The sequence below is a fragment of the Sipha flava genome, unplaced genomic scaffold (genome assembly GCF_003268045.1).
Source record: "Sipha flava isolate LNK unplaced genomic scaffold, YSA_version1 124_pilon_pilon, whole genome shotgun sequence".
In the NCBI taxonomy this organism is placed as follows: Eukaryota; Metazoa; Arthropoda; class Insecta; order Hemiptera; family Aphididae; genus Sipha; species Sipha flava.
In genome coordinates this window covers 592,763-617,593 of record NW_020271750.1, presented here as the reverse complement: position 1 = coordinate 617,593, position 24,831 = coordinate 592,763, and the positions used below count along the sequence as shown (strand labels likewise).

Genomic DNA, 24,831 nt, shown 5'->3' with positions numbered 1-24,831 from the left:
AATCATAATCTTAACTAATTTCAACTTTAAATTGTCATGTTACATTAAGGAAGCCGTAGTTTGTTTTTAATTATAATCATATTCGAGTTGATTGCATATACATGTATACCTACGTTACTGTGTAGACAAAAAATTACGTTCAAGTAATGTACATGCGGGGAAGAAAATTAGTCGTGTAATTAAATATTATGACCTACAGCTATCGCATAGTTAAATATAATAAACTTACAAAATCAGTTGCCGACATTTCAAATTCTACGGCAGGAAATAAATTATTAATATACTTTTAGGTATAAAATGTTCGAAATTTGACACGTGTCACAATACACATTTTTTCTTACGAATGTATACATGGAAATTATAAAACCTTAATATTAACACGTATACGATTGGTACCTAGTTGGCGAATAAATATAAGTCTTTCCCGTAAAATTATATTAAATACACTATTAATATAATGTAACCGGGTATTTTTATTAAATTAAAAACGGAAGACTTACTAAACAAACGAAACGTATCTCGTCTGAAAATTGTAACCCAATATTTGTAATACATAGAGATATACACGTGGGTTCATTATAATATTCATATACGTACATCAATGCACCTATGTAACAAGGAGGAGCTAGTAACGAAGACCGCCATTCGTATATTCTAGTTTTGTAATATTAGAGGCACCACTCGGTCTAGGATCGTGTATTACATACGTGTTATACTGTTAGGACTACATCATTATTTTACGTACACATTATACGACCGTGGTATATATGCTCAATGCGTATAATGCATAGCCGGACAGGCAAACATCTCGAACCGCAGTATACAGTTTAGCGATGGATTCTCGGTTTTCCCGTACAACTACGCGTTTACACGTGTACACGTGAGTACCTATATGTTTCTCTCGCGTTTCCGAGCAGCTCATCATCGCGTACACCATAAATCTGATATCGTGTAGTGATTTAATTTACATATAAACCTGTACAATACCGGATGCAGATCGATGACCGGCGTGTACATGCGATCTCGTTGCGCGGTTTTTCATCCGACCCGTTATCATAATATTATTGTCGTTGCGGGAGCAGCTCTCGTATTTGTCACCTTCACCACAGGTTTCCGTCGTTTGGGATTCGACGCCGACATTTTTCTTCCGATTCTGTAATACTTCGAATAAGGGTATCCGAATGAGATTAATTCGCCGCTGCTGTTGTTCAGACGTGAAACAGCATCAGCAGTGGGTGTGTACCTACACATAAAAATTGATGCATTTGATTGTTCGGTTCCGTTTTCCGAATGGGTCGTTAAACGTCTAGTATTTGTGTAAGTTTTGAACGATAAGCTTGGAAATCCGTACCACGGGAAGAAGTTGATTAGCGCGCGCGGCTCTACCTACGTCGTCATGTTGCGTACGCGCGTGCAGTCGTTCTAAACACTTGAACACTTGGGTAGTTTGCATCGCGAAAACGTCGGTCGGACGGAATCGGACGTTGTGTTACACCACATCCCTTTATGCTCGGTGCGAGCCCGTACAAAACCTGCAGGCGTCCATATACATGTACAATACTTGTACAATACGCGCGTATACCCCGGTGCCCTGTGCGCGACGACAAAAGCGGTCGGCGGCTTGTCACTCACGTCGTTTACCTCTCGTGTATACACACGTATATCGCCTCGGTTGACGTCCGCTTTGATGTTGTGCGCGTTGTTATTATTTCGTCAAAAATCGTTCACGCACTCGTATACACGGTATGTACACGCGCACGTCAAAATCCGACCATCCGTGTGACAACACTCGTCGCCCGACAATGACGGCCGAAAAACGCATGTGATATACGATTTTTACAACTGTCCCGCGGATCACACGGCTCGTTGACTCCTATGTCTTCGTCGACATCGGGTCGTGTCGCAGCAGTCGACTCCGTCCGATAACAACGTGTAACGGCCACCTCTAACAGCGTAAATCGTACATTACGTTATTTGATTTCGCGTTTCAGCACTTGCGTTGTGTGTGTTATGATACGCGTCGAGTTTTTTTCATTTAGTATACGAGATGAATAAATACTGTACAGGAGATGAACCGCGTATTATCTTAATATTAATCGGTATTTTTGATAACACTTAACCGTACGTGTGCAGACCAGAAAACGAATTTTAATGTAATGTTGTTTTTTTTTTTTGTAAAATTGCATTGCTTACATGTAGTATAAGTATCGATCTAACCGTGTTGTATTGTAACCAGCGTCCGCGTATTGGTTTTTTTTTTCTGCGTTTCGTCTTTGACATTGCGGTACCTTTTGATTTCCCTGCAAATATACTGCGCACAGATAGAGACCGATAGAAGTACAGAACGGGATGATCGGATAATAATATTGTTTCGATTTTTTTCATTTCCAGACCGCATTAGCGCCGCCGCAGTCACTGTTAGCACAGCCGCCGCACACGTCTTCGTCGTCTTCGTCCAGTCCACCGCCGCTGCAGCTCTCGTCCGCCAACCACCGACGTCTATCTTCCGTATCGCCGCAACCGCAACAGCAGCAGCCACAACAACAGGCGTCGTCCAACAGTACATCGTCGCCGTCGTCCGCCGGAGGCACAGCGCCGCCGCCGCCGCCGCCGCCGTCGTCCACGGCCCCGTCGTCCATCGGCGGCAGTCCCACCGCAGCCGTAGCCACGGTCAGCACGTCCACCGCCGCCGCGGCCGCCGCGCCGCCCCGGTGCTGCGACACCGGCCGGCCCATATTCACCGACCCCATCACCGGGCAGACCGTCTGTTCGTGCCAGTACGATCTCCTTAGCTACCAGCGGCTGGCCGCGTCCGGCGTGCCCGCGCTGTCCATGTACACCGCTCCGTATCCCGAGGGCATGGCCGCCTATTTCCCGGCCCTCGGTTCCGACCAGCCGCCGTTCTACTCAGCCGTAAGTTTCCCGCGAACGTTTTTCGTACCGCGTATTTACCGCTACCAGTGGCCTACGTTCAAATTTCCTACGCTGCGAGGAGTGGGTTTCAATAAAAAAAAAAAAATTCACATCAAAAACTACCTAATTTTTTTTCAACAATCACTCAAAGGCAGTGGCGTAGCCGGAGGGAAGGGTAACGGGTTATGACCCCCGCCCAAATGTCTCTCTTATTTTGTAAGACATAGTTGTAATGTTATACCCGTACGGCCGAACATTTTTTATCGATATTACCTCATTCTTAAAAGCTTGTACTAAAATAATTGTAAAAATGAATTATCAATTTATATTCATACAAACATGCATTTTTTAGTAAACACAACCATAACACACCCATAAATCATGTTTTTACTCTTAGCTCGAAGCGTAAAAATAACTATAACTTTTTTTTGGCCATTGGGGGGAGGGTTAGAACCCGAACTTCCTTTCCCCGTAAGTATGCCACTGACTACTTCTATGTTCGCGCGCGTCCACGTCGGAACTTATACACTTTAAATACTTTCGATTACGAATAATTGTCGACGAACCGCATTTTCGTTACCATTCAAACCGTCTCGTTCGGTTTGTACTTGTACATCATTATTACAAATAATCGTCTAACGAAAACGCTTTAGTTTTCGAAAACGTCTTAATACGTTATTTAATATTAATATATTTATTAAGGTTATGACTGTAATTGAACTTGTTCCGAACGTTTCGTACTATGTGACGAGTCTCGAAAATACCAATGTGCAATATAAATAGCGTATAAATAATATAAAATTTAATGAGCCGGTGTATATGTGTTGAAAGAAACAAATGTTTTGAAATATAGCACTGCCGATAAGATAACGATAAATTATGTAAAATGTTGAGTTATATAAATACGAGCACATGTTCTCTCCGTATAAAATAATTATCATTATCGGGAAACTATTATAACATACGTCTGTACATTATTTTAATGTATACAACGCATACAAGTACGTGCACTAAGTAATAAGAACAGAATTTCGGTTAATCATGATAATATCGGACCGAGTGTATAATTTAATATAATACATAATGGAGTTATACATTAATACTATTATCGTACTCGCGAACATTAACTTTGTTTTATCAACCTTTGGACATGGTTCTGTCGTGTGTTCGGGACATATCTTGTGTGTACGCATAATGTTATGTAGCCTTGTGAGCTTTATACATGCAATTCGTACAAAGCATACAACGAACGGCGATTGACCGTGTGCGATACCCGTCGTTTTTATTGGCGTTTAAAGCCAACAGAGTCCTGTGCATCAGTTATCGCTTTACCACCTCGCGTTCCGGGTATAATATATTTACGTTTTTTCTAATAACTGTATTCATAAAATTTCGCAAACCCACGCTGTCGTTTCATTCCAGACAATTGTCAGTTTTCCGTGTACAAGCTGTACCGGATCATTTTGTCAAAACACGTATAAATACAACATGAACATTCGACAGCTTTAAATAAGTTATGTTTTCTCGAGTTCATCTTTTTGGATAGCAATTATAGCATACGACTCGCGGTACGATACGTGTATTACACGTCGTGTAAGCTATTTAAAACCACCCCTTTGGACGCAGAAAGTGACGTCGTCCGTGTACATTCCACTTACAAATTTTAGAATAATTACATAATGTATGCGTTGCACCCATTATACGCCATGAATAGTCTGTTCGTCACGACGTACTCGTCGTCGGTATACGTGTGCACCAATAAAACGGATATGTGCGCGCCGTCCCCAATATTGTTACTCCTGTATACACGCGTATCTACGTATATACAGCCGTGTTATAATAACGTTAATAAACCAGCTCACCCCGATACATAATATATACGTGTGTGCTTAATTTTTGTTTTTTTTTTTTTCGTACGCAGGCTGCAGCGGGACTTGATCTCAAAGAGAACTTGGCAGCTGGAGCTACATGGCCGTACCACTCGGTCTATCACCCCTACGACGCGGCGTTCGGGTACCCTTTCAACGGGTGAGTACCCCCAAAAACATACACACACACACACACACACACACACACACACACACACACACATGTATAATAATCGTGAGGGCAAAATCTCGTATGTATTATTTTGCGGCGCGTACACGCACGGCTATACGTATTTAGGTGCGCGTTAAAATAATAAAACGCGTTTACACCACCTAGAACGAGGACGACAACATTTCGTTTGTACGCCGCTGCATCCGTCCGTCCAATGGGAACGTTTGTGCGGTTCGTCCACGGGACGTGTAACAGGGGGAAGGACATGTAGTAGTAGTAGGTAGTAATAGTAGAGTTGGCCGCCACGATTTATTTTTGAATTTTTCTCATTCTCTCTTCGCACTCATTTGACCTATGCACGTCGAATCATACGTCCCTCTCTCTTTATATATTATATTTATATATACGTATAAAATAATCTCGTATACTTGTGTGTGTTCGAGTGTATGGTATACCCTTAGGTTGGGGCAGGTATATACCGCGGATGTGTTCGAAAATAGATGGGTCTGCGCGTACATTGAATACATTCGCGTGCGTATCGCGCACACTCACATTTTCTATTATTAAACCCGACGACACATATTTATAATATTCGTTAGAATACACACAGTCCGTTCGTCACATCTGCGTGGTGCAATGTTAAATTATTACCAATTTTGTTTGTATAGTCATTCTTGGGCATGGTCACGTGATTAATTATTATAATTAGGAAAGAGCAGCAGTTATAGCGGGTAAAATTGGTAAAATATGCATGCGTGTATGCGTAAAAAAATAAAATAAAAAATAACAACTTATATCAAGGTAAAATTACTTAACCTGTTATTCATAGGAAATTTTATTAATTATTATTAGTATACATTCGTTCCGTGAGTTGTACGCATATTATAAGCTTGTCCGGTCGATAATCCGATGTTGATACCGCTGTATCAACCGTATACGATAATATTATGTGTAACGCACCCGCTACACGTACCTACACGTATAATAATATTACACCGTATCATTTTACACGTATGTATTTATACACAAATATGTTTTCGTTTAATTACATTTGTACTTGCGCGTGTGTGTACCTTACATTATACGTGTGTGTTTTCGAAACGCACGCGCAGCATGTTTGCAATCGTGCCCCATCGAGCTTTGTAATGTTACGTTTGCGGCTGGATAACGTTTTGTATTGAATAAAAAAATAAAAAATGTATAATATTCATAAAAAAAATAAATAAATAAAGACGCTTGCCGCACCGCGTTTCAAACGACTTTTTCACGTACGGATATTTATAATAATATTTCTGCGCCCGCGGATAATCGGTATATTATTACGTTTGTGCGCGTAACATGTAAAAACACAGCGACTTGTAATCGTCTCGACAGTACTGTACAATAAAACCCGCGTGCGCGTTATTTTCGAATGTATATCTATCATCATGGTTAGTAACCGTTTTCGTACATTGTTCGTAAAGCAATAATGACACAAACTAGTGTATTTCGATCTCGTTGTACGAAATGAGTGAATCCAAAACTGTTTCTGTGGTAACGTTTGAACGTACAAACTAATCATGTACTCTTTTTGTTCGAAATCTTATTGGAAAATTTCACCATCAACGTTATATGCACCTATACGGTTATTTATGCTGTACAAATGTTGCGCCTATACAAGCAACACAATGTGTACAAAAATGGATACCTATGGGAATAAATTGATAGTTAATAAACACATCCTACACATAACTTATAAGTATACTTTAGACAATTTTAAATTGTCTAATACTAAAAGTATATTTCCATGTTCCGAGCCTATAAATTGAGCCATTATAGCGTATAAGAATCATAAACGGAAATTTGGTAAAATTAGTGGGGGGCTGAGCATTATTTGGTTATTACACTTATAGGTACCCATGTACGCAATTATTTATTTCAACAAGGCAATTTACAAAGTTTGACAATTTGACATACTCAACGATTTAACCAAAAAAAAAAAACAATTAGATGCCTTAAATTAAACAATCAATGCAGGTATTATTACATATAATTAATATTACATTTATTACGATCGTTCCAAGTCATGACAATAAGTTTGTAAAATCTTACGAATTTGATTAAATTTTTATCTCAGAATGTTTTTTTTTAATTCAGTTATTAAAAATGCCTTTTACAATTATAATAATTATTGTATTTTTAGTCACTTAACAATTTTTTGGGCTAGAGGGATTAAGACCTGTACTTTACATTTCTGGGGGGGCTTAGTCCTCTCAAGCCCATCTTCCATCAATTTCCGCCTATGATAAGAATCTAGAACGTGTACTGAACTCAATTTATAAGATTTCTATCTGATATTTCCAATTATTAGATCCTCAATATGCGGCAAAGCTGATAAGATATGATATGATTGACGATTGACAGACTCATTTTTGTACCTGCATATTTTTTTAGGCGAAATTTACATGTACTTTTTTTACTTAGATATTTTCCCGGGCGGAATTTACCATAGACTTTGTTTTTACCTATTCATTTCGGGTAGAATTTACAACACCCCGTACATATAGAATCTATTAGAGAACGTACAATGCGCAGACATATTACGGTTTTACGATAGATTGAAAATGTTCGGTGTATATATATTACAGCTATGGTAAAAATGTACTAATGACTGCAGTTCAATCCTTTGACATATTACACTTTATTTATAGATCGTATCTATTCGTAATTTATGCGTAAAATACCGTGTTTTTGTTGCGTATCCGACTCTGCAATATGTACACATATAGGTGCGCTATATTTAACCGAATATGATAATTACACTCAATAGTTACATTGTGTACAATATGTTGACACAGTTACAAATTCTAATTCTTGACCGACGCATACATTTTTTAACATAGTACTTTTAAACAAACGTCTTTCGTTTGCGATTAACAAGCATTTGATTACGGTTGACCTTTATAATCTAACCTTTGCCGTCACACAACCGAACAGATAGATTTCAACTTTATTGTTTAAATCGTGTGGACACAGGTTTTCGTATTTAATTTTGCGTCCACTATACCCGCTTATGATTACATTAATTTATATATATTGTTCATTCTTTATTTTCTAGTTTTTTTTTCGTTAATCGTTTTGTTGTCGACAATTTGTGAACACATTTTTTTGCAAAACCTTTAACATGTCCAATATACAACACCGCATTTAATTGATATTATAATTATATATGTGCTATGCTTACGTATAAGTTCGCATAAATATATACATAATAATGTATGGCTTATTTCGGATGTTAATGGTATGGCGAAACATGATTCCAACCGATTAGAAGCTTTACAAGTATAGATACTAATGTTTTATATATGAGTTATATATACATATGCTTATACTTTGCGACACGTCCTATATATTATAACAATTATGGTTGACTGGCCGGGAATATATGCATATATTACGTTGCTGGTGTTCCGTGATGTGCTAGACCATACGTCGTTATCGGATATTCGGGGTGAATTGTTGTAATACATATGCACGCGGATTTTTGTTTTTCTGTTTGACACCCTCTGCGATAATTGAATTTTTCACCATCGGAAATGCGTACAGGTATTGTTGTGCCTATAAATATAGATTACGTGTATGTAGGATTTTGCATTTAGAAACGGACGTTATTATTATGTTTTCCGAGCGGGGTGCTTTAAAATGAAAATAAAAAAAACGAACAACAACAATAAAAATTAAAAAAAAACCTATCCCCGGCCCGCCGACGGCTGCTGCTGTAGCGGTTGACCGGATAATGTTTAAAAAACCAAATCGCGTTTATATGCACGTATATGTATATATGTGTACGAGGAGAAAGAGAAAGCCGGCAATTTTTTTTATTGAAAAATAATAATCATATTTTAAACACCATTACGAGTTTTCATCTTGCAAAAAAATAATTCGGCCCGCGTATATTATTATTCGTGCGCGAGTAGGGGGAAAAAAGTTGCCATATAATGGGCGATTCGTGTTATCGATGTTGATGATAATGATGAAAGCCTCCCGTATCCCTTCGAAAAGCCGATTTTTTATTTTTTTTTTTTTTTTGGTTCACGACCCCTGTATAATATTGTTTCACTTATACATTATTCCGAACCGGAACGCTGTAAAAAAAAGAAAAAAAGTGTTACGTTAAAAGCTTTGTCCACTTTTCGGTATAGGTTAATTCTTTTTTCTCATCGATGTACACATACATATATAATATGTATCCGACGAAAACAATCCGGATGGTCGTATGCATGTATCGATGGCCTTTGTGTTATGCATGTGTTTATGTTCACGAATCATTTCATAAACGTAATTACGTGTTTGTACGCACTACACTAACAATATGCGATAGAGTGATAAACAAATAAAACGTACGACGCATAGATCTCTGGAAAAATACATTCTGAAACGCGTGTACGTGTTCGGGTTTGTACCTACTTTGTACACTGTGGACGCGTTATATTATTGGGTATATCGTTTTACGCGATGGAAACAAGTATGCACTCGAAAACTGATCGTTTGTTGGAAAAATTAACCATTCGATCGAGTTTGTGCAATAATATGTATAATACGCACGTCCGATCGTTTTTGAGCCAAATTTACACCATCGTGCGAAATCACACGTATAAATACATAAAACTCTAATTATCTCTGGGAAAAAAATGTGTGTGTACTACAATTTATCGTTTGAATAAAAATTGCAGTTCGTCCGTTTGGAAGTGTTCCAAAATGCACATAATACGCTAAATCCAACACTAAACTTAAAGGTATATATTATACACATATACACGTGAGCCGCACAAGTTATAACGAAAATATTTCTTCTTCGGTCGTTAACGAATTTTATCATCACATTTTTAACATCAAACACATTTTGTTATTATTTCCATCTTATTAAAATAGATATAACTATATATATATATATATAACCTATAATAGTGTTTTTAATTTCCTTTCGGATAAAATGTGTGTATATATATAAACGCGCTTGTATAAATAATTATGTATATATGTTGACCGCCACATCACAAACATTCGTTTTTTGTATAATTATCCGTGAGAGTACGTTTTCATTGGCATATTTTGCACACCGCGTCGATGTATTTTATTTAAACGGAGAATGCGGATAAATGCGTTCAAATGTATGGCTTGCCATCGATGCGCTCGAAACTATAATTCTGATGATGCGTATAATTCATGTATACGTCTACACAGCCTAGGTTTTCGGAAATAAATGTTTTTTCAGTGTCTAAAACTTATTTGTTCGCATACCGATGCGTAAACATGTATAACTATATTGTGTACATCCGTTAACCAGAGAAAGATTCCGAAGGAATAGAAGATTCATATCGAAATAAAATTAGTGTAAAAACTAATAGGAAATGTACGGTAAACACAAGATCACGAAGAAAAAGAAACACGAGATCATTCATTATAGGTATTATAAATATTTTCGACTGCACAATGACGGTTTGAACGCAGTATTTGAAAATGCATCTAAAAACTGCTAATTCGGTAATGGAAGGGGCTACCCACACTGAATACTGGGTTCCTACTACGATGATATCACACCTATACGCATCTTTTAAAATCGAACTCCCCGTGATGTCATCTGGCGTGTAGCTAACCCGTCGCCGATGGTAATTTTTTTCCACCGTTTTTTCACCCGTCACCATTTACATACATATTATGTGTCTCGTTTAATAGGTACGCGTGAAAAACGTATACATCCGACTATTATAACAAATATGTACCAATAACAGGACCCTTAATTACGTTATTCCCATCGGTCAACCGACTATCACCGGATCGCCGTCGCCGGTTAGCAGATGGTCGTTATGGATGGGCCTTGTGCACGAACGGATGGTGTACGCGGGACGATGTGGAGTAGAGGGTTTGGAAATTAAATTTCGTAAAAGAACAACCGAGTAGAGAAACAAAAAAAAAAAAAAATACAGGAGAAATGAATACAAATATATATACACAACACCTTAATGCCACACACAAACACGTATAATAATCGTACACACAAGCGCGTTTGGGTGTGGTTTGTTGGCACTGACACTCTGAGAAAAGATAACAACCGCCGTGCTTTTCGCCATTACATCTGGTAGATAAGGATGACTGGAATTTTTTTTCCACGTTTTAACACTCGCCGTGTTTTATCAGCACACACTCGCTTCTGTTTTTCACCGCCACCGGCGACGACGTAGTCGTTCCGACACAATTTGTTAATGGAATCACGTAGGAAGCCGCGGCGACGTGTACTGGTTAAGTAGCCGATACGCGTATATAATAAATCATACCCCGATAACCGCCGTCGACCGCCCTCAAAGTCTCTCTCTCTTTTACTCTCTCTCTCTCTCTCTCTGTGTTCGTCGTCGTATATTATTTATTTATTTGTGTGTATAAATATGTACACGTACATGTATACATCAGGTTCCGAAAATCGATCAATTTATATAACACCGAGTCTTGGGACTACCATTTTTTTTTTTCCTTTTTTCTCCCCCTCAACAACTCCGCCGCGTGTCCTTCCATTATGCTTGGACATGCTGGCGTTCCTATATATGAACGCGGTACGCAACTATTTTATATAAGCGTATACGTATACAGCGTTCGATGCGATCGCGGCGCACACTGTGCAAGCGAGAAAAAACCGTTACAATAGTTTTTTACAATATTCGCGTACGACATCATTATTCACATGCTCGTCAACGAAAATATGTATTCGACGACGTACAAACGCTTCGCTGGAACATCGCGTATTATAATATATGTACACATTCGTTCGTCACGCTCTGTTACAACAGTACCCGTCCGCTGCTGAATCGCACCCCTCATCACGCACGCACACACACGCACAAGTTACATTAACAATAATAAGCTGCTGCCTATGATAAGACCGATTACACACACACACATATACGTGTAGAGGCCGTATAAAATGGCGGCGGTGGTAGTGGTTTTTTTTGTTTTTTATGTAGGGCTGCGCGTCACGCGAAAACGCATGTCCAACCGCTGTTACCGTCCATCGCGGCCGTCCTGATATTTTTTCATACTTATTATTTCATTTATTGCTGTGTACTACCTACGCGTGTGATACTTATCGTATTTATGTGTATATACCGGTCCGGTGGTGAATCCTCCCCGGGGGAACCAACGGGCTTCTAGTGCCTCAGTCGTCATACGGAAAAATATGATATTTTAATTAAATTTGAAAACTTTTCGGTAAACACTAATACTATAGCGCAGGTACGTACTTAAGCGTACATGTTTAACACTAATTATATTCAGCATTACATACAGTTATTATCAGCATTTGTATTAGGCATGTCTGTAGGCGTAAGTTAAAAAGTACTCCCTCCGATCGAGTTCATCTAAAGTCGATTAATCCTCGTGACTCGGGTAATGTTTTCGGTTGCTGCGACTTGGGGTTTCTAACTATATTTGGATGCAAAGAAATCTCAGATCCTTTTCCCCCCAACCCCCGGTCATCGTTGGCGACCACGTCGCAACTGAGCGTTCATCGTAAACATCCATTCCGTCTCTCCAGCTCGCGCACGCGCGCGTTGTCGTGCCACACATGAACATATTCTTCCAACTCTTCGACTAAACTTAATGTACACACGCGCGCATACACGGCAACCGTTGCACCAGCGGATAGTAATATATGCGACCAAGTCTTCACACCGTTTCGCTGCAATCTCAGTCAGCTCTCGGTTTTTTTTTACCCTTTTTTTTTTTCTACTTGCTTTTATCGAATTTCCACACATCTGATCTGCACGACCGATTTTACATTCGCGTTCCTTGTGCACCGGTGACACGTTATAATACACACGCCTAACATATGCGTGCGTGTGCGGCGCGCGCACCATAAATATACATGTATTGTGTCTCGACGGCTATTTTTGCGACGCGCGCGCGTTTCAATCTCGGGCAGGAGGAAGCGCGATTGAGAAATAATTGTACGTACGTGCCGCAGTATATATTACAATGCAATACCTTAAAGACTCCGATAAATGGTCGTGCGCGTCCGTACGTTGTACACACCGCAACCGTTTCTCGTACATACTTGTATAAAAAGGTATCCGTGCGTGTGTGTAAGTAAGTAGACGTCGTCTGACGAACCGTTTAAACAAATACGCACAGCCGAACGCTTCGGTTTTGGTCTCCCTCGCCCCGAAACCAGTTTTCAATTTTATCGTGTCCGACAACTGAACGCGCGTATGAGTGTACCTATACATATGCAACACGTTAATACAGTCTGTATAGTGTGTGTATAGTGTACGTACGCGTTTTGTCAATTCGATTTCCATTAACGTCCCGTAGCAACAGCAGCAACACCGCTTGTAACGCGACGACTTGCGTATACTGTTACTATAGAAACATATATTATTATTAAACACCGTAAGTAGGTTCGTATACGCGTGACGTATACCATCTTTCCACGATTCGACGGCGTGAAATATGATTTTCTGTCCTTCGCAACTATTCGCGGCAGTATAATACTCACATATATATATATATATATATATATAAATGTTTATGATTGCGAACAGCCGCGCTTTTTACCATAATTTACCATAAGCCCGTCGTCGTATACATCTAAACCCATACATAACCTTGTTCGCGGTTGTTAACATACGCGCGCATACCAGTTAAGTACTATTCCGCCGATCATGAATATTCATCTACGGTACACACAACTCGTCACAAAGGTTATGTGTGTGTGTGTGTGTGTGTGTGTGTGCGTACTGCATTCGCATACGTTATACTAGTATACTATCCTTTTCTACGGCGAAGTAGCAGCTGTAGTAGTGACCGGGCGGTCAGACGAACCGCAGTCGTGTAAATTATAATCGCATCGGCGTTGCGTTGTACGTCCAGTACATTCATGGACCTTGTCTGTGAACCCTGTGTATACAATATGTACATACGTAAACTGATCGTTTCCTAATACCGTTTCTCGTTTTGCTTTCGCGGCTCGTGATGCGCTTATAACACGTATGTTATTGATACGCTTTTGTTTTACAATCAACAATAGTCAAGTACTGACCGTGCGGCCGGCAATAGTCGCAGCACAAACGAATCGCTGACGGCTAATCACGCACGCACCAAAGGCAAATTATTATTATTTAGGTCGCGCCGGAAATCGTCGACGATATGATCGAGCCGCGTCGGACCCGTCGGTGCAATAACTGCAGCAAGACGACATTACGTTTTCGTGCGGGACGTGCCCACCCGCGCGCAGTGCGCGTCGTTATATTGTGTAAATCTCTCGTCGATCGATTTTTCAAACGGACGACCGTGCGCGTGTTTACACGCAGTCCGCGTGGTGCATACAAATCGTCCGACATTCGACAGATAACATTGTTGTGCGGCGGGACCGAATTATTTCGCTTTGGTGTTCGCCGCGGCCACCGGATGCGTAGCCAGGCGCGAGGAATGCCGTGCGACGTAGACAAAATATTATCGTAAGGTACGCGGGGAAGTAGTACGCGGTCGATTGCGCGCGCCCGCCCCGTGTCATCTGCTAATGATTATATTCCGTCTGAAATCCAAACGGGTGCGCGACGGGTAGGACCGTAGCCCTACATGAAAATGTCTGGACTCACCAATGCCGCAATCATTTTAATGTAGTTTTGTTGTGGTGTATTCGTTTAACATATTCAAATATTATATAATCGGCTCGTATAAATTATTATTATTATTATTCTTGTGTGCTTGTGTGTTACATGCTAATAGTACGGAAACCCGCGAAGGCCCTGCATGCCCTCGATTTGCAAAAGTGTACAACGTTTACCTACCGTATATGCGCTTCTAGAGGCCTAGCGGCAGAACAAACCGATCGACGCGCTTTTCGCGGACTTTAATGTACGACCGGGGCATCGAAACCCGTCCTCGTGCAGAGCAGTTTCCCTGCGAATGTTTAACGAGCCTTATCAACCTTGTTGCCGGTAGTTTTCACTGTAGTGTCTTACCACGGGTTGCCGGAAGAACGATTGGCGTAAGCGTGCGAACGCAACGGAATTACCTTTAATCGGCGAACGTTGCAAATATATATTTAAGTGTGCGCGAGAACAACTGCGGTCGGACCGCTCTGGACAGGAAATAGCGCGAGCTCCTCCTCCGCTTCGCACACGCTAATATCAACTCGAACGGATCATTTACATATGTGTACATATAATGTTTACGAACTGGTGAGTTCGATCGCATCGAGTGGCTAATCGTCTCCGTGTTTTTCTGCATCCTTTCGCATCGTAGCAATCCTTCCGCGCGTCGTAGGATTCGACGATGGGTTTTTACACGCGCACGTCCGCCTAGTCGTCAATACGCGTACGCATAATAAGACGTGTGATTCGCGGTCCGACAGCGAGCGCGCGTGTGATTTCGACGCCTTCGCCCGAAACCGGTCGTTAAAACCGTCGTCGGATGCCGCTCGCTCGTCCGCGCCCGTTCCCATCGTAAAATCGTCCGATCGGATTTATTGCGCGCGCGCACACGGATACCGTATATTATAATGGGTTGTAGTGTTACTACCGAAAAATTTGTGCGCGGTCGTTGTCGCGACGACACCCGTTATGGAAATAACGTGTCACACGGACATGCGCGTAATTAATACAATAACATTACGCTATCCGACGCGCCTGAAACTTCGATAAATAACTCGTATCGATACAAAAATCAAAGCAAAAAATAATCCGTCTCTAAACCGGTGTGTAGCAAACGGTTTGTTAGTCATTGTCTCAATATATTCAAAACTATTCGCGTTATAGTTCCGTTCGCGAAGAAATATTGTCTAAACGATTGTACAACACGACGACGTCGTTTCAACGCGTTCGCGTTAAGAATTCAATCTCAAGGAAATTCACGTATCATCACTTAAAAATCAAACCAATCCATCATCAGTAAACCGAATTACAAACAATCCGAAACGTTATATCAGGAGCATAAGCTCGATAATTTATTTCGTAGCACAACGCAGCAACAGTAGTGCGCACGTACTATGTATAAGTATATTTAATAATAATCGACACCGCATTGTGTTACGCGTTCGACGTGCGGCGGTGACGAAGATGTATACCCGATGTATACAAAATGTATTTTACACACGTATTTGGAATAATAATACCATTAACGACGTTAAAACAATCGTATGTACGTATGGTATTATTTTATGCGGTGCGCCGTGTATATTTTTCTTATTACTTTTTACGTTTTCAATCGAAACGTACGCGCACACACAAACTCCGCCGCCGTCGCCTGTACCGACACCGCCGCGTTATATTCGGTTACACACCCGATTACAAATCATCCGTGAAACGAAAACGACAATCGGGACCGGTCTTCAAACCGGACGAAAAAAAATCTTAAAATTAAAAAAAATAAAATAAACGCGTATATAATACTTAAATTACTGTACACAATTGTATGTATAATACATGTTTATACCTGCACACATGCGTTCACTGTCATATCTCGAGTGTATGTGTGTGTGTGTGTTTGTGTGTTTTGTTTCTCGCCCTTCACCGGCACGATAGTAATATTACACACATACACACACACGCGCGCAATGTTCTTTGTGAGGAAAAGCCGACACCGGTGTTACACGTGGTTTTACAAGTTTATCATTTTTACACCTTTCACGCACATCGCGGCCGACCGCCTCCGCCGCTGTCCGTTCGCATTTTCCGCCGGTGAACCGACGACGATCTATAGATTTTTCGAAAAGTGTATAAATATTATATTCCGTGCGCGCTGCAACACCGTCTCGTGCAGGGTTACTCAAACGGACGGGAAAAGGGGATTAACGCACGTAATAATATATAGCGGTGGCACATCAAAAAAAAAAAAAAAAAAAAAGGGTTAAACGCGCGCGCCGACACCGATTTAACACGGTCCGGTTCGGAAAATATCCTACCTGCGATAAATTTAATATTATATGTTGTACTCAAACGGCGACCGCGGCTTCGTTTCTATAGCGCTATTGCCGCGTCCTTTTTATTTATTCATTTTTTTCCCCCGATATTATTATTTTTTAATAGACGACCCTCTTTCATTTGCCCTCGTCCCCTTCCCCCCCAGCACTCGCTCGCGGTATTCGATTGCGGTTGGCCGGTAACCATATTATTATTTACACCTACTGCACCGACCTACTACCGCGTGCGGTTTGCGCGTTCTTTTTTTCTTATCCTTTCCGGCGGTCGTTGCCGAACGGATTCTAACCGTTTTCCCGCGTACTACCCGTATAACGGCATGGCAATTAGTGCGCGCGCCGTGTCATTACGACGGACGGGCGTGCGGCGGGCACGTAAAATATTGTCGTACTACGCCGAGTAAAACCGACCGTGAACAATTATCATTGTTATCGGTGTAATCGCGTCGGAAAAACGTTTTCTACAATACATTTATGTATTGCCGGGCACGAGTATGAAATAATACGTCGAAACGGTATTTCAAATGGTGTTACGATTGCCTCTACAAACCGCGTGCATTAGCATAGTTCTTATTTTCACGTCCGTGTAAAATAACGTTTACCACTGCTTCGTCGTAATAATCGTTTTGACGGCGCGCGGTAAACGCTGGCGACACTCGAATAGAACTCGGACACGATTAACACGTCGTTTCATAATGTACACGACAAACGCATTGTGTTCCGGGGGGGGGGGGGGGGGGGGGGGGGGGGGGGGGTTGATTGAAAGAATGGTAATCATACGCACATACGTTGTTACGGCGGAAATCGTTACGCGACAATACGACGACGCGTGTGTAGTGTATGGAAAAGAACAAATAAACATCAACTATGTAAAAATCGTTCATTTGCGTTGTGAAGGTCGAGAATCCATTTAAGGTTTCGGAACCGTACGGTAACTGTTGCAGGTTAACGTTTTGTAATTTACCGTTAAACGGATTGTTCGGTAAAAACGTCCGTTTTACCGACGTGGTTTCCGGTGTTCCTGTGTACACTAGTGGGGTCGTACGACTCCTATCGATTTCGGCTGTACAGTAACGCATGCTTTATTGTTCTGTTAGACTTTTTAAATGATTTTACGTCCCTGTCGTTCGTTTGCGGTGTACCAGCTTCTCGTATTCGCGACTGAACGCGTGTAGGCGTTGCGGACACTAAAATGGTAACAATCGAATTGTTAACCGACCATCGACCGAAACGAAAATCGTCCGGTTCGCCAAAAGCGTACATTTGTACAAGATTACGGGCGCAATAATAGATATTTGAACTGTACTTTTCGCCGAGGCGCACCCGAAGAATATGATATTTTTGTTGGGTAAACTCTATCCGGTGCAAAACAAATATAATGCTATCAGACAAACGAGCTAGTAAACCGTCCGTAAATAACGTTTCGTCCGCACTACCTTTCCGCAGTATGCTCGTACAGAAACAACTATCAATTTCAATGTGCTCTGAGTGAATCGATTTTTTCGACACGAAATGCAATTCTATCAACTCGGAGATTTAGCCGTCTTGCGTATTTTTTACCCCTCCCACTTTTTCGTTATAAATGTGTAGACGCGCTGTTTTGTTACAATCGTGTTTGAATTATCTGTAAACGTTGCAGTGGGAAACTGTATAAATTACGTTTTCGACGGGAGCTACAGCACCTAGAATAATGTAAACGTACACGGAAACCCGTCTCGGGGTCGCATCAGTTGTGTCGAATTCAATTAAAACTGCATAGGATTAGTCTTTAAAACAATGCGCATCAATATACACAATCAAATTAGCGTTATTGTTTGTGTGACACCAATCGAATTTACATAATATATAGGTAATGCTTATATGAATGTTTTTCGTATATAGTTACCCGCGCGTGTACTACGATTAAATTATTTGACTGTGTATATATATTGTAGGTCAGTGTTTTAATACCATATGAGCAAAAAAAAAAAAACTGACCAACCGCGTGCATAATGGCATTAATTTATCATGGTAATTATATAAAGACGATTGTGCGACGCGCTTACTCAACACAACGTTTTACAACAAATCGTTATAGGATACGATTTCATTTGTTTGTATAATATAGTGTAAAAGTCGCGGTAACCGTCAAAATAAAAATCTTGTCGTGGTGTGATGCAGCCGCAATCAGTTTTCTTATTGTAACGTATTATATATCGAATAATATATTATTATATAGCTTCAGGGCGAATCCGTCTATGAAGATACGTTTACGGTAATCGTCACGAACAATCATCTAAATTAATACATATTACTCGTATTCTATTTAATCGTGTCCGTTTTCGTTAAAAAAAAAAAAAAACCGACCTAAAGCTGACAGAATATTATACTAACTTCGGAGATAGTCGTACCATCTGCTCCTCACGTTTATAATCTAATATTATATATGGTGTGTTATATTATGCGCCGTCTTGTTGACACTCTTCGACGTACATCTAGAAATGTGTTGGTACTTGTATATGCATAAACGCGTTTTATCAAGGTATACCGCTAGATGCGCTGAGAGGGGTGGGAGGACAGTATTCTTTTGCGGCACCCGTTAAGTATACATATATGTATACGCGTCGTCTAATTTACATTTTTCTTTACACTCGTTTTTTCCGTTTTATACATATATGTATATATGCGAAAAAAGTGGGAGGAAATAAGATCATCTTGTCGGGTGATATAAGAGAGGGGGGGGGTGGAATTCAATAAAATCAACTGCATAATATAATGCAATGAAATTCGTGTGTCATTGTCGTTATAGATTTCCAGTGGAAAATAAACGGCCGACGAGACAGCAATTATGTAACCACAACAGTCGTAAAATGTACATAAATTTACATTAAAATCGAATTCTATTGCGCCTGTTTGAAAAAATATATAAATATAATAACAATATCATAATATATAATATTGTAATACATACATATATACGAGTTTATTATATGTTGTGGCGAAAATATTTTCGTTTCGCGATATTCCGATAATGACCATATCCCCATTGTCGTAAAAAAAAAAAAAAAACTAGATATATATGATAGAACAAAGATGTTGACACAGTGTTGCGGGTGCGGATAAAAAATAATATATATGTACGCAGCTGCGGTGGCGTATAAGAATCGGTTTATTTCCGTTCTGAAAAACTTAAACGAGTTTCAAAATATATTTCAAATCAAATTTATTCCACCGTCTCGTGACCCTAACTCACTGCAGGTTGACAATAATAAAAACTGAGTGGATTTAAAATAAAAAAAATAAATAAAAAAAAGGAAAAAATGTAAATCGAGTTTTAACGCCGTGACAAGTAGAGATGGCTCTAAATAAAAATCCATTAGTTTGGCGAGACGTTAATTGGATATTTCGCCTGAAGAATCGGAATCGTGATTAACGGAGACACTATATATATATATATATATATATATATACACGTGATCGCGCGCACATAGAATGGATGACAGAGAAAATTCGAGGAGTAGGTTAAAGCGGCGGGTGTGTAGTATAACTGCTGCTACTGGTCTCGAAGAGGGAAACGATGAGAGTTATTCAAATTCCATTAAACGAAGGGCGGTGCTTAATTGGAATTAATAAAAAGGATCGCCGTCGGCGGCGAGTAAAAAAAAAAAAATCTGCATAAGTTAAAAAACATTTACACCTCACCCCCGTCGTAAATCCGAGAACGTCCTCGGTAGTTATCCCTGATTTTTATCCCGCCCTCTTACTCACTCTCTCGCTCTCTCGAACTGTTGGAAAGTTGAAAAGCGTGAAATCGTCCTCCATGTTTTTTCCCATATATTATAGTCCTTTCACATTAAATCCGGCATCGTGAATCGATGCAGCGCAAAAACATGTCGAGTACCTAAACCTATCACAATGACCGCGGTAGATTACTTATATACTAACGTTCGCGTTTCAATCGTTTTCCAGGTACGGCATGGACCTAAATGGAGCCAGACGGAAAAACGCCACACGGGAGACCACCAGCACGCTGAAGGCTTGGCTCAACGAGCATAAGAAGAACCCGTACCCGACCAAAGGCGAGAAAATCATGTTGGCAATCATCACCAAGATGACGCTCACCCAGGTCAGCACGTGGTTCGCAAACGCCAGAAGGCGGTTGAAAAAGGAGAATAAAATGACTTGGGAGCCCAGGAACAGGGTCGAAGACGAGGACAACAACAACGAGGATGACCGCAAGAGCCCCGACCCAAAAGATCTCGGTGAGTACACATTCTCGATCTTAAAATTTATTTATAAATAGTATTTAATAAATTGTCAGTATTATCTGAGTATAAATTTGTACTCTGGCTGTTTTAACACTTGGCGCGTGTATGATTCGCTCGTGTTTTTATTCTACAATTTATAGTAACACACTTGCTTTTCCGAGTAGTACCTTAATATTAAAATACAATAATGTTTAATATGGTCGTTTACGTTATTTTTGTCGAACTTGATGAAAATCTGAACCGTTAGAAAGCGAGTAGGTACACTACTCACTGGGCAGATTTTTAACGTGTGATTATCAACACCGTTCCCTCCCAATTTAATTTTGTGATGCAACACCTATCAATATGTGCGCTTTGCTCTAGGTCCGTGTGCCTCTTAATGACGACACCGCCAACCGGAACGTATAAAATACAACTACGTAGTGTGCCCCACGATTAACGCACATTATTTGCGATCGTCGTACGATAGAAAACAATGAATCGACTTTCGGCTGGTGAATACGAAACAGTCGGTGCGCACGTTCGTTCGTTAATGTGTACGCGTTGCACACATGTTAAGTCATACGTTTCGCATTTTTTTTCCTATCCGTGTTAAAATACCGTTTGATTGATGAACGAAAAAAAATAAAAATAAACAATACGCGACGGTCTCTCTTGCACACGGCGGGGCCCCTTTCTCGTCGCGCACACACGTTAACGATTCGTGTACATTTTTTTTTTTTTTTTGCCAACTGGGTCTAAAAATAAATGCTTGTTGAATTATATTTCGTGCCGGTCGCACACGTTGTTGTGTGCGATATCCGAATCACGCGCCCCGTCGGTCCCGATGACCATTTCGAAGCGTCTCCGATCGAGCTTCCCCTTTTTATTTATTTAGTTTTTCGGCGGTCGTAAATTTCCGGAGCTAAGCACCGCGGTCACGTGCCCGTCGTAATGATAATAATAATAATAATAATGATATCCAAAGCCAATAACACGCTCCACGTAATATCTCGTTCGGTTTTCCATCGCGCGCGAGTATTAAAATAATATATATCGTACGTCTGCGCGCATTATGTGTTACAACAGTCGTACGACGATTACGATAATAATAATAACAAAAGTAATAATAATTGTATTATGCATGTGTTATTACGTGACACGTCGCCGAAAGGGCTCGCGCGTAGTTTTTTTTTTTTATTCTTTTCTCGCAGACGCTAACCTCGACACGCGGTCAAATTTTACGCGACTGCGTGTGCACGTGCGTGTACGCGCGGGGAGCGAGACAACGCGCGCAGGGTAACAGAACAAACAAATAAATTACACCGAATCGTTGACGGAAACGTCCTGGCTGCTGCACCAGGAACGCGCACGACGAATCCGTCCGACTAATTATAACGACCTCCTCACGTCGAAGCCGGAAACGTATTTACCATGAAAACGCAATAGATATACGTGTGTTATGTGTTATGTTATTACGTAGCCGTCAACGATCCGTAATCGAGACGTTGACAGGCGCATTAAACCTTTTCCGTGTTTTTTTTTTTTTTTCGTCCCCGTCAATTTTCGGCCGCTAAACAAACTGCGCGTGTGTACCGCACCGAATACGACATATTCATTTTTCGCTCTCGATCCTGAACGCGTCGACGGATTTCTCATCATGTTCTGTCGTGCACGCAGACGTCGTTTTTCCCGTCCACCGATTCGTTCGGTTCAATCACGTTCGGGCAACGCACAAAGACTCTCGTGTTTTTATTGCGCCTGTAAAAGAAAAATGATATCGAAACGACGATTGTTGTTTTATCGTTTTACGACGCCCGTAGCCGGGGTTTTTTTTTCTCCCCGAGCATTATTACAATATACCTGTATACGCAGTATACGCACACGCGGTTTGGTCGGTTTTCGTAATGATTTTTTATTTTTTCCCCGTTATAAACCGTGTTCAAAATAAACGGAAACAATAAAATCGCGTACCTACGAAAACCGCCCCGGGGTCGACCGTAAAAATCAGAAGTAATACTATGACGTGCGTGCCATAATAATTATACGGAACGATTTCCGCGATAAAAATACAAATCGAAAATGCCGATCGCGTTTATGACTGGTCCACGCGCGTCTTGCGCGTATTTTACAAAGTCATGATTACGTGTATGATAATAAGTATATAGGTACGAGCGGAGTGGTCTGTACAGGAGTCGCGGCATTATCGCTTTTACTATGGACATTATATTTACGTTGCATACCACGGTAACTATACGGGTACGCTGAGAGTTAATTAAGAACTAACTCGGTGCCCACGTTATTATTGCCCAATCGCGATCGTTATGAAAGTTTCAATGACGACGGTAAAGTCATCATTGCACATATTAAACGTAAAATAATTTTCTTGATTCCACGCCGTTCCCAGCGTTCTCTGTTACGTTACACAAAGGTCGACCCGGTCGATGATTAACGCCTATTGTGCAGTGTTATGTACGGCAAAAATAACGAGCTTAAATGGGCTTTGTAGTAACCTACACGCGCGTGCGCAACAGGTTAATTCACCGAAACACACGTTCAGCTGCGCTACACAATCTTAATTGATTCCATGCTCGGACAACACCTCGATGCTATACGCTCACGACGAATGCTTACGTGGTGTTTAATAACTAAATATGTCCGGTAGTCGAATGAGCACTATATGCACTCCGAGCAACAACACGTTAGACGTGTACGGGAACATGCGCAGACGTAACTTAACACCTGCACCGCACACTATAGGGTTACTACATCACCATTCTTATTACGTGCATAACTTCTCCGATTTCCCGTATTGTCTGCGGCAGCAGGTACGTTGATGAAAGTCGACCTAGGAGGAGGTTTTAAAACATTGATAATTTTATTGGGAGTAAACAGTGACAAACGAACTTATTGATGGATTGATGGAAATCGCTGTAATAACGTCTTCCGGTCTTCGCGCGTTATACGATTGGCCGTGTGTTATTTAGCCGCCCGCGTTGTGTCCGGTGAAAACCGTCCGTCGACTATACAACGATTTAATGAACGAATAAACGATTGCCCTGACCTTTTTGCCATTTTCTCCGTTTTGTGAACGTAATACTAATTATGACCGCGTCTTGCACTCGACTACAGCGAACCAACGTTTTATATTCGCCTCGTTTTGTTTTGTGTCCGCAGATTGTAAAGACTCGGGTACGGGTTCCAGCGAGGACGGCGACCGGCCGGGCGCTAACCACACGGGTAGCGAATGGAGCGAGTCGCGGGCCGACAGCGGACCGGACTCGCCGGAGCTGTTCGAACGGCCGCCGCCGCCGCACTTCCTGCACCACCCGCCGCCGTACCACCACGGCCACTACCCGGGAGCGCCGCACCACCCGCCGCCGTCACACCTCAACCACCACCTGCACCATCACCACCCGTCGGCGGCGGCCCCGGCGCACCACCGGTTCGCGTCCGTGTCGCCGCCGGTGACCGGCGGCATCGGCGTAGGCGGTGGCCTGCTGCCGCCGCAGAGCAGCGCGCCGAAACCGCGCATATGGTCGCTGGCCGATATGGCCAGCAAGGACTCGACCAACACCGCGACCACGACCACGGCCGCGGGCGACACGTCTGGCGCCGCCAACAGTAGTCCGCCTCCGCCGCCGCCGCAGCAGCAGAGGTCGCCGCACCACCAGAGGCATCAGACGTCGTCGCCGCCGCCACCGT

At 41.4% G+C, this 24,831-nt stretch overlaps 1 protein-coding gene across 1 annotated transcript in view; it reads left to right on the top strand.

Annotated features, from left to right (window-relative positions):
- Nucleotides 1–24,831, top strand: part of LOC112694159 (homeobox protein caupolican) — a gene marked incomplete at its 5' end in the record, with an annotated part of 31,309 nt that overhangs the window by 6,000 nt on the left and 478 nt on the right. The window contains 4 exon segments of the mRNA XM_025569550.1: nt 2,392–2,913; nt 4,835–4,941; nt 20,849–21,141; nt 24,304–24,831. Coding sequence (XP_025425335.1) covers nt 2,392–2,913; nt 4,835–4,941; nt 20,849–21,141; nt 24,304–24,831 — 1,450 coding nt within the window.